The 11,759-nt window shown below is 35.4% G+C and overlaps 1 protein-coding gene across 2 annotated transcripts in view; it reads right to left on the minus strand.

Annotated features, from left to right (window-relative positions):
- Positions 1-2,490: 2,490 nt before the first annotated feature.
- Positions 2,491-11,759, minus strand: part of LOC107673035 (DEP domain-containing mTOR-interacting protein-like) — a 36,773-nt gene continuing 27,504 nt past the window's right edge. For both annotated transcript variants that reach the window (XM_016466464.1, XM_016466463.1), the window contains 3 exons: positions 8,569-8,639; positions 8,013-8,117; positions 2,491-4,144 (listed from right to left, as the gene is read on the minus strand). In XM_016466464.1, coding sequence (XP_016321950.1) covers positions 4,016-4,144; positions 8,013-8,117; positions 8,569-8,639 — 305 coding nt within the window. In that variant the 3' untranslated portion in view covers positions 2,491-4,015. The remainder of the gene's footprint in view (positions 4,145-8,012; positions 8,118-8,568; positions 8,640-11,759) is intronic.

Here is an 11,759-nt window from a genome sequence, read left to right on the forward strand (position 1 = left end):
CATTAACATAAAAGGTTAATATTTTCCACAGACCGTCTGTGAATGTAATCAGTGCACATAACTGCACTGTTGAACAGTGATATCTTGCATAAATGAGCTGGGCCATGTTCTATGCTCATAAAAGCGCAAGGGGTATGTGGCCTGTATAAGAGTAGCGGCAATGTATGCAAGTTAAAATGTAGAAATGTATACAATTATATATAATGCAATTTAAGTCACTTTGGATAAAAGTGTTTGTCAAATGCATAAATGTAAGTATGTATGAATGAATGCATGTATGAATTTTTTTTTTCTGTTTTTGTTCAATCATTTTTTCCACTGATGCTATAAATGTGTGTGTGTGTGTGTGTGTGTGTGTGTGTGTGTGTATGCATATACATACATGCTTTAAAAAAGAACCAAAATATTCAATTTTTTCTTTAAGTTTTTCATTTTATATATACTGTATATATACTGGAAACATGTTGGTCAGAGCTTTGAAATGGGACTGAGGGATTATCAAGTAAGGAGCGGTTGGCATCTGATAAGATTCATCAGCTTTCACTGAACTGTGTGGCCTATTGAACTAAGAAAGCATTTAGACTCCCTTACCCTCCCACTTCTGGGTATCATCAGCAGAGCATTGCTTTAGGACATTAAACCTTTGCATGGTCACTTACATAGACAAAATGTGGCTGTTCTGAAGCACTTGATTCACAGCTTCATTTCTGCAGTTTAACAATGCACATGTTGCACTTCTGTTCTGTCACATAGTTTGTAGTCACCCATTAAATTAATTTGCAATAATCATGATTTATTTGTTCTGTTCTAATCACATCTTGTAAATCTTTCAGCTCTTATCCTGACAGATTTGATTAACGAATAAAATTATATACTTAACAACTCAGTATTACTTATTAAACCCAGGTAACCGCCTCAGCAAGGGATGGTTGACTTAAGACAGAGGTTAAATGTCAGTTTGTTTGCTCTTACCTCATTTAGTGTGCAGGGAATTACCCAAGATCCTCTTTTCAACACTCACAACTCACTTTGTCTACTCCTACAGCCAGAGCAAATTTAAGCTTTGCTTGAAGGGAAAGGGAGGAAAAATTAATGTGGTTGCATTGTGTTTCATTCAGACAACAGGTAAGATTAATATACTAAAACAGAAGAGCACTTTAAAAGATCGTGGAAAGGCGCATTGCCTCAGTAGGAAGCATGTAGACAGGAAATGGAAAAACGTGGAACATTTATAACGCGGCGTTAACAAAGATTACACAGTTGGTCGGTTGTTTTAAAGTAATGTCGTCTTGACATTGTTCTGGCTGCTGACGATCAATATTTTAACTTTTAATACAACGGCATTAAAGTGAAGTGAACGTCATATCAGACGAGGCAAAGAGTAAAACTGCCCTCTAGCGATACGATAAAGAACTGGACAATCAATTATGGGTCTACTGTTACTCCTAAACGACTGTGAAAAAAAAAGACATTAACATCTAACAGTAACAGTAAACGGTACATTTACCTCAATGTTTGGAGCTCGAAAATGAATAAAAATACGCAAAGTCTCGTTAACCAACAGGTGGCACTAGTAAACCTAAATTCAGGATGTCAACAGCATTACGTTATCTCTGTACACAAAACGCATGTGGGAAGATACAGTTATTGTCTCTGGTTATGAATACATGTGGTATACAGTTTAGCAATACAAAAGTCTGAGGCCGCACTGAAAATCTGGCATTCAAATTTTAATTGGAAGTAGCCTATAAAGAATATTTTAGGTTTTATCACTAACCTGTGGAGTCCATGCCCGCTTGAAAATGTTACAATGAAATAATTAGTAATAGAATTTAATAGAGAGAGAGATTACGGATATGAATTATGTGGGTTTTAAGAATTGTGTGGTTTAAAGACACAGAAGACGGTTTTTAAATGAAATCAAGGCGTTTAATAAAACATTTATGAAAACACACTAATCATGATTTAAAGCTGCACAAAGAAATACTATGGTACCATGAGTTTACTCCTTGGGATAGTTTGCCCAAAACTTCTGTTGTGTTCAACAGAAGAAACGAACCCATCCAGGTTTGGAACAACTTGAGGTTGAGTAAATGTTGACAGAATTTTCATTTTTTGGCGGTGAACTATCCCTTTAAACAGACACATGTGCATTGCACTCAGCTGCACTGAACTCCAGTTTTGGATGAAAATCTCCTTTTTATTCTTTTTCAGAACAGAAGATAGAAGAACTGTAGGATTATTAGATTAGCTCAGACTTCCGGCAGTGAGAAAGATGTGGCACATATCTGGCCCAGTATTTAACAGACTACCTTGATGCTGATTGTCATTATCACCCCCAAAATCTTCAGCTATACTGTCTTTAAACGAGGACTTTACCATTATTGTTACGTGACCATCTGTGAAAATTAGCAGCACAATACATGTCATTAAGGCAGAAGTTTCAAGCTTACTTCCATTAAAAACAAAAGATCATGATGCGACTGTTTGTCATTCTCATTGATACAAATGAGTATCGATGCACAATAAGCAACCAGCAAAAAAAAAAAAAAAGAAAGAAAAAAAATTCCACAGAGGAATATGTGGAAGATGAGCGCATTATAGACATGTCTTGTCATGACATGTCTTACACAGATGCCTGCTTTGTACAATACACATGCATATAGGAGTTTGCATATACAGCACTACTGTATATTTCCAATTTGTCTAATAAATCCTTAGATAGAATTACAAATGTATTTCTTAAACTAGTTACATAATTTGGTGAGTGAATTCATAGACTGTTGTCTTATCGACTGATTTACTCTATAAAGACACTACATGACTATTCTACATTTTTCATGGCAGTAAGTTTTAAAGTTAAGAGTAAGGCCTGAAAAATACTCTACGCAAGTACATGAAAGCAGACTCGTATAGACACACAACTCAGTTTTGAGCATAGTTGTGTTCCGAAATGTCTCTGACCGTGACCACAATTCATAATTTGCGTTTTTTTAGGCCACTTTTCTCTTTCATATCAACCTCTGTTAAAGTGGACCAAGAGTTTAAAGGTTTGAAGATAATCACTAAGCTGGTTAGTTAAAGTCAATAGCAACTTACCTGAATAAAAACACATCCGGAATAATAATGCACATTATTAAATTGTCTGCGTTCTCAAACTTGTGTAAAGCACACAACATTTCTGCCGTAACTCTTTTATAAAATGATATTTTCAATGTTGTCATATAATATTAGCATTATACAGGTAACTACTGGCCTTTTTGATGGCATTTAGACAAAAGACAGAAACTTTAAACTACTTTCACAAGATACTTTTAAAACAAGGCATGAGTTACAGTACAACAGCATCTTTCAGATGTGCGTAGCGTTTTAAACATTCACTCTCAAGTTTCACTTAAAGTCTGTAAGTGCTGTTGTTGGCTGTCCCCTGCATTTGGATGGATGTCAATATATATTATTTTACTAAGTCCCGGCAAGCATGACAGGGATTATAAAATAGTTATTTAAAACTAACCACACAATGTGATGCCATTAATTAACCAAAGTAAAAAAATACCTGATACAGTGTTGTATTCCTTTACTCTCTAAATCTCACAGCCTAAACTCTAAATGATGAAACAGTCGTAAAAGAGCCCTGAATTGTGCACTCACCTGAATGGCACACATATATTAGTTTGGCACTGGTTCTGCAAACCTACCAAGAGTGTTTTAAATGCTTCGGTTCAGTTAAAAATGATATTTGGCAGCTGCTTTTCCCATAAGCTGTCCAGTTACAGTCTTAACTGACATGGACCCGTAACAGTCAATGAGGAGCCAATGGGAGGCATGGATTTCAAAGCATGGATTAGTGTCATGCTCTTTAAGCTAATGGTTTGAATCAAAATGATGAACGGAATCAAGAGTTCACTTCTCTGAACATTCCATTGAACAGAACATTGACCCACTGAAGAAAGTCCAGCAAAGAGAAAGAGATAGAGAAGAACAGAAACACTAAAGAGCTGTTGTGAGCTCATCTTCAGTATTCTGCTTTCTCCATAACCTCCATGAACACTGTTCTGGGGCCAGTGAGGATGAGGTTGCTGACAGTCCTGTAGTCCAGATTCTGCACATTCATTCCATTAACCGCCATCACAAACTGACACACCTGTAGAGATGAGAATGAGTAAACTGTAATGAGGCAAAACAACAAAACTTTTGTTTGGTTACACTTGATACACCCTTTTTGTACTTTGATAAAGACATAAAAGTGCTGAAAAACAACATAATGAATATAGAGCATATAAACCACATATATGACACAATAAACGGATCATAATCTTTCTCAGAACAGCAACATGACACAATTGCACCTTTCAGGAGAACAGTAAAGGAGTGCTTTTTAAAATCAGCTATATTAATTCTCGGAGAGGTTCTGCAAATGAATAATGTAATAGCCTTTATGTCCTTCCTGGTAAACCCATAATGGCACTACCATCAGAAAGGAGTCATACCATTACCGTTATGAGCATCAAGTGATAAATAAGCAACATTTGAAAGCTTGCCATTTTGCTTAATTGTCAGCATGTGTTCAAAACATCTGTTTTGGCATAATTTGTTCACTGGTGCATGTGTACAACTCAGCAGTTGTAATCTTTGTGCTAAGAGGTACACCCTAAAAACAAATGCTTGGCTCAGTTTACATCCGTCTTTTTGAGTTATGACAGCTTCTAATGAAATTATGTTCAACCAACAGGAACTTAATCACTTGTAGCATAAACACCATTTTTTAAGCCATTTGTAGCATAAACACCCTTTTTAATCTTAAAAATGAAATAGTTCCAACTAGTTTTAATATAATTCACTCATAAATGGAGTGGTGCCCTGGAACCAACTGATCTTATTTTTATCACTTCAAAATAACAGCTAGTATAGCACATCCTAAATGTAGCTAATTTTGCATGTAAATTTATTGAACAATTAAGATATTACTTGTCAGTGGCATTAAGTGTTTGTTCATAGAGCAACATACAGTGTAGTCTATACCTTTATGTAACCTAACCACAAGCTGTACTCTTCAGCACAATGGTAACCACAAAAACTTAAAAGAACAGAACCTATTTAAACATAACAGAATTAAATACTAACAGGTCTTTCCCTTTTCTAAAATCAAATAAAATAACACTTTATTTCAACATTTATTCTACTTTATTATATATAATAAATAATAAATCTAAATGCAACAATGTTCATTACAACAAAAAGATGGCACTGAGAGCAGGGCAGGTGCAGCATTACAGCCTCTGTCTTTAAATAGCACAACGCTTTTAGCTCAGAAACAGACTAAGCACATTCTCAGTCTGCAAACATGACCATATGTAATGAGCATTCAGAAGTGACGCTGAGGGAGTAGTTTTTTTGTTTTGTTTTTTTAAGTTGCATAACCATAATGGTTCATTATGGGTGTAAATTAGGGTCACTGTTTAAATGGCAAGTATTATTCCATCTGTCACTACTGTAAATTAGACACACACACATCCAGTATGCATGAAGAAACATCTGGAAAACAGGCTATATTTTGAGTGTTCTTGAGGTGAATGTACTCACATCAGCAACCAAAGGACATTATGATTGCTCCACTCCGTATGATTGCTTATGATTGCTTTACTCCGTGTACTGTGCTTAAGGTCAAACCTAAATGACTGTGGGTAGGTTAGTGTAGTTGAGTATTTTGTAATCTCTATCATCTCTATCTCTTAGATCATAATCTAGCATTAATTTAAAGGAATAGCAATGTAATATGGCAAAACTAAACCCTATACGAGCACTATTTCATAAAAAGCACTTTCCCTCAAAGGTGCGGTCACAGTGAAATTTTGGTGAAAAAAAATCCATTGTTTATTGTCAATAGTGTAGCGATTTATGATGCACAGCTCACACAGAAGTCACCTTCAAAACCAAGAAGCTTTCTGTTGGCCAGCATGGTAAATTTGCATGACCTACTTGACCCGGTGCAAAATCAGTGTAAAATGAAATATGAAATATGAAATTCACAATCACGTGGCTTTCTATAGAAATGACTGGATTTCGCCCATGAAAATTTGCCAAAAACATTATTAATTATTAAACATTAGTAATCCACAACCTCAAGCAAATGGTCCTGGAGCTCAAGCTTTCAGTCGCATGATGACATATGCGCGGTATAATATAAACCGACTAAACCCAATATATTGTCAGGAGCTGCAGGTGTTAATTTTGCGTTATAATGTACCTGCAGAGCTGGGTAGTATCTGATTACATGTAATCTGGATTACGTAATCAGATTCCAAAAATTAAGTACTTGTAATTAGATTAAATTACATTTTTAAAAACTCGTAATCAGACTACAGTTACTTTTTTATTGATTACATGACATAATTTATTGATTCTCCATCATTCTTCTTTTTCATCTTTTAAATGTTCCTTTCTTAATTAGACTATATAAAATAGCTTATATACATTCAGAAAGTTTTCCAGTTTTGTGGACATTCACACAAAGACCAGTCACTAGTCAGTTAGCTATACTGTACAGCATTTGACCACTGGATTTGCAAAAATCATTTCAGGTTTAAGAAGTGTTTCAACATTGCATTAACTACTGATGAACACATTCATTTTTTATTTGAATTATCACTCAGTAGGTTATTTAACCATGTATTACTATTGTCTTTGGAAGGCTTTTGTCTTTTAAAATGCACAAATTCACATTATTTCTTATTTACATGTAATGCAGGCATTCACAAACATTTTTGTCATCTGAATCTCTTTCACCAAATATATTTACTTGAAGTACCCCTGACATTTTAAAATAAAGCAATAAGCCCCAAGAACCTGTGGTTTCTCCTCTTCGCATCGTGCCTAACAACGCCCCTTAGCTGTTATAAATTCACTGTAAACCACGGCTTCACGGGGCTTATTGCTATTATAAAACGGTTATTCCATATACGTAGTAAGGTTTCACAAAATAAAATAGAGCAAATAAAATGTAATGATATTAATAAAAACATTATTCTTCAGCCAAACAATGTAGTTCCTCAGAAACGGTTGTGGTTCCAACAAAGTGGTTGCCGAGCAACACACAAATGTAAACAAAGGTGTATGTTTGTAGTTAATTTACAACAGCTTCGAACTTGGCTCAACCAATCAGAATCAAGGACCGGAACTATCCATTTTATAATAAATATTTTAATAATTAAGTATCACATCTGCATGTTCACGGTTCTCTAACATTGGTTAATGGTCACATGACACGCAGGTAAACAGATCAAATATTTCATTTTTTAGTAAGTGTTTTATTTAGATTTGTTATTTTAAAATTATTTATTTTAATGTTAAATTTTTATGATTTAATTCATTTTTAGCTTTTCATTAAACTCACGAACCCCCTCCAGTTCTTTTACGAACCCCAGTCTGGGAAACCTTGACGTAATGTAATGTTTAATGCACTTCATGTTGTTAATTACAATGAATGGAATATATTTTCTTACTCTTTGTATTTTTATATACATATGGTACAACATGATTCTATTTAAATCAATGTGATAAATGAGTTTGGTCAAAAGTGTATCGTCATGTATGTCATGTAATTTGGAATCAGTAATGGACTACATTTAGTAAGTAATCTACCCAGCTCTGTATAACTGTACCTATTTTCTCGACTCTCAAAGTGGCGGCACCCACTGACTTGCATATTACAAATGACCAAGGATCATGGGTTCAGCTAAAAATCATCTTTTGTGTTTTACTGAAGAAAGTTGCCTACATCTTGAATGGCCTAATGGTGAGTAAATTAACAGCAAATTTTCATTTTTGTATGAACTATCCCTTAAAGAGCCATCGGAGTGGGTTGTGTCCATTTATCGGTTATTGGCCATAACTTGAAAATAACTATTGGCTTATTAGTTTGCATCCCTGTAAAATGGGACAAAATAGAATAAAATACGGACATAATGTTTTCTCACTACAATAAATTTCCTTTTGCAGGATGACTACTGTACCTTCATTCCCACTGCTGCAGCGGGTCCGCCAGGGTCCACTGCCTGGATGTAGCAGGGTTTACTTCCTCTCACCACGAATCCCCAGCCCACTGCGTCTCCCACAATCTGCAAACACATGCATCCAAGCACATTAACTTAAGATTGTGTATATATATTTGGTCATTAAAAAAATTCAATTCAGATGTCAGTACTGCAGTGGTGGAGCAATATGGTTTAAAAATGGTTGTCAGAGCATATTGTTATATATTGTTGTGCATATTGCATTCAGCACTGATTTTAAACGGCACTATCAGTGGATACAATTTATTCATAATACATAGACAAGACACAGTTAGGTACATGACAGCTGAATTTCAAAGGCTCCTAAATTGCAGTTGGATTTTCCTGTTGATCAAGTCGAGGGTTAGAATCACCGCCACATGCATCTGAGGAAAAACTTCCTCTCGCTATTTTTAGTTCTGAACTTTCTCAGAACCAAACATAGTAAATTATGCAATTAGAGCTTGGAGCCTGAGCACATTTGGCAGGAGTGTGTGTGTGTGTGTGAGTGACTTACTGTGAATGTCTTCTTTATGTAAGGTCCACCGGGAGCCTGAAGTTCCTCTGGGCTCACTTGTCTCTTCAGCACTGTAAATAATATACACACAATGTTCCTCTATGAATGAACTCTAGGCCCATTTTCATGACAGTAAAACATCATGTGACTATTTAACACATGGTATAAAAGAATCAGGTTTCTCTATTCACTGCAACAACACTGAGTTTGATTCACTATTAAGTCATTACTTTACTCCTTGCATTATGTAATACTGCAGTCCATAATCCCTCATTTAAAAAGTCGACATCAAAACATCCTGAAAAAAAAAGTACTTCTTCAGAGACACAGTAAGAAAGACAGTAATTAAGATGTAATGAAGGTTTGTGTTTAATGAAGTAATGAGGTTGTGGCATCACTGTGATGGTCTAATTTAGCACAAGAGGTTCTAATCAGCCTGGTCTCTTCATCAGTAATGTAATAAGTGAGCCAACACTGAACCACTAGGTCACAATCTAGGATCCAACTCCACAGCTACTGACAAATACTGACTACTACAATTTATAGAGTAGTAACAAGGACATTGCAAATATCAAAAAAGGTAGAGTCTACAAGGAATATTAATTCAATGAATATAGAAACAGTTATTTTCAATTATAATAATATTTTACAATATTACTGTATTTTTTATCAAATAATTTCTTATTTATTGGCTTATTTCTAAAATATTGCCTTGCAACACTCAGTAAACAAGTTAGTATCAATCGCAAGATGAAACTTGTATGTTGATCTCTGATCGTATGTACATGGACAATTTTAAATTTTATAAAAGAAAAAAATATATTTTGTTTTTGTTAAAAACCAAATAAAATAATCAGTATTAATCATCTAAATTTAGAAAGCAGAATGAATATTGAAACTGTAATAATATAAAAAATAAAGAAAATATGGTTAAAATATTTAATTCAAGTTGACTTTGATACAGACTACGTATTTAGTGTGTATTTGTCAAGTTTGGGTCTTGACAGATAAGATCACTATTAACGGCAAAAAATGAAAAGCATGCAAGCTAAGAATGATATTAGGGTGAGTAAACAAGGACAGATGTTTGTTTTAGGGTGAATTATCCTTTTAAAGAACATTCACTGTATGTGTGCATATAGGGAACACAAGGCCATGTATTTTCTTAACTACGATGCCCTTTCCATTTCCCTTTCAAAGTCACTCTGTACATGCCTGAAACATTTCACACACAATGCCACATCCTTTATAATGCAGGGAGAAAGGATTATGTGTGTGTGTGTGTGTGTGAGAGAGAGAGAGAGAGAGAGAGAGAGAGAATATTTATAATAACATGCCAACAAAAAGTGTGTAAGTATCGGGCCTCGATGTGTTTCTCTCATTCTCTCTTATTCACTTTTTAATTTTTTTCTTATCCATTTTGGGAGGTGAGCTCAATAATCCCAGGATTGGATGAGAAAATTGACCAATCAGAGGCAGGCAACAGCCCTGCCAAACCCAGAACATGGAAAAGCAGCCTATTTTCTTCACAAATTCAAAATGTACAACATGTTATAATGCTGAATGCTCTGATGACAGATTGCATTTTGGATCTACGTTATTGTTGGACAAAAAACAGGTCTGGTTTCAACAGTGGGCCTCACTGTACTGGGGCAGTGCAGAGCGGGAGCTGTGCTGTGGTAAAGTGAAGGCTGAGTCATGTGCTAGGTGTGGAATGCTTCATTGCAGGCATGCTTTAGGCTCGCCTTGGATCGCCATGGAGGCCAATGTTCTAATTTGGTGGTGCAAGAGGAGGAGGAGGAGGAGGAGGACCCTGAGTTTTTGTGTATAAAATGTTCTTCTGTCTCTCTGCCTAATGGCTGTGCTCCTCGCCTTTCCTGAATGGGAACAATGTGTTCTTGCCAGGCTCTCTCATACACATACACACATAAACACACTCAGCTTGAGAGTTTTTATGGGTCAGAGAGTTTACTACTCCACACACAAACACTCACTCAAATTGGGAGTCAGAGATGGATAAAACAGATTGAGATATAGTTAAATAAGGGTAAAGAGAACATGTATTTTACAATCAGTTCCAATTATTTTTTCTCAGATTTATTTGTTATTAGTCACTGGGCAGTGATAGACAACATCATCGTGTAATCAAGATAACACCTTCACTCACCCTGAGAGGAGCTTCAATATAATGTGAGATCAAGGGATTGCTCACCCAAAACTGAAAGTTTGTCATTATTTACTCATTCTAAAGCTGTAAGACTTTTTTTCTCGATGAGCACAAAATGAGAAATTTTATTTAATAAATATTATATATAGAAGCCTACTGAAGTCATACAATCGACACACTTATGTTTTGTGTCAAATGGCATTGTCGTACCGGTACCATAATTGAACCCCATACCACTTTGATAGTACATTTTGGAGATTTGGTGGAGGGAAACATTTTTTAAGGAGTTATTGATGACGGCTCTTTGAATTATTAGAAAATAATGCACAGCCCAGGTGGTGATGCGGCTACGACACGAAGCGTCAGATGTGTGTGTTATTTTCTAATTATTCAACGGACCAGAGTCAATTATTCCGCTTAAACTACGGGTGTGGTAAACTACTTACCACACCTAAAGACATTGTTAAGATGATGTATTTCAAGACATTCGTCAGGTTTTTGTTCTTAAAACGCTCTTGCGTGTAGAACTAATGTCTTAAGCATCTCATCCCACGCTTCCAAAACGTAACTTTAATGCAACTTTGCTAATTCCAAAACGGAATTTTAGACTTAGTAATGGAGGCTTGAGCCGTTGATAGCAGACTAATGCAGTTAATAATTAAGTTATTATAGAGAGAGAGAAAGAATTACACGTGTGTGAATTACCTCTCAGTTTGTGCATCTCAACAGTGTTCGGCAGCAGCGTCTCTACTATTAGCAAAACTGTAAGTTCATCTGTTTCAAGAACAGCACTGTATTACCTTGCTAGTGAGAAATGTTCTGTAGCTTTTAAGTTCATATTTATTTTATTGATAAAATGTTCAGAGCAGCACTAACTAGGGATGTTCATTAACCGACCGTAAGAATTTTGACCTATTAATACAATCAGTTAAACGGTTTAAAAAGTCATTGAATTATTTATTTTTTTCAGTAATTTATCAAAATATTTAAAAAGGTTTGCTGCATGGTTAAAATACGCTACGCG

The sequence above is a fragment of the Sinocyclocheilus anshuiensis genome, unplaced genomic scaffold, assembly GCF_001515605.1.
Source record: "Sinocyclocheilus anshuiensis isolate Anshui unplaced genomic scaffold, SAMN03320099.WGS_v1.1 scaffold248, whole genome shotgun sequence".
In the NCBI taxonomy this organism is placed as follows: Eukaryota; Metazoa; Chordata; class Actinopteri; order Cypriniformes; family Cyprinidae; genus Sinocyclocheilus; species Sinocyclocheilus anshuiensis.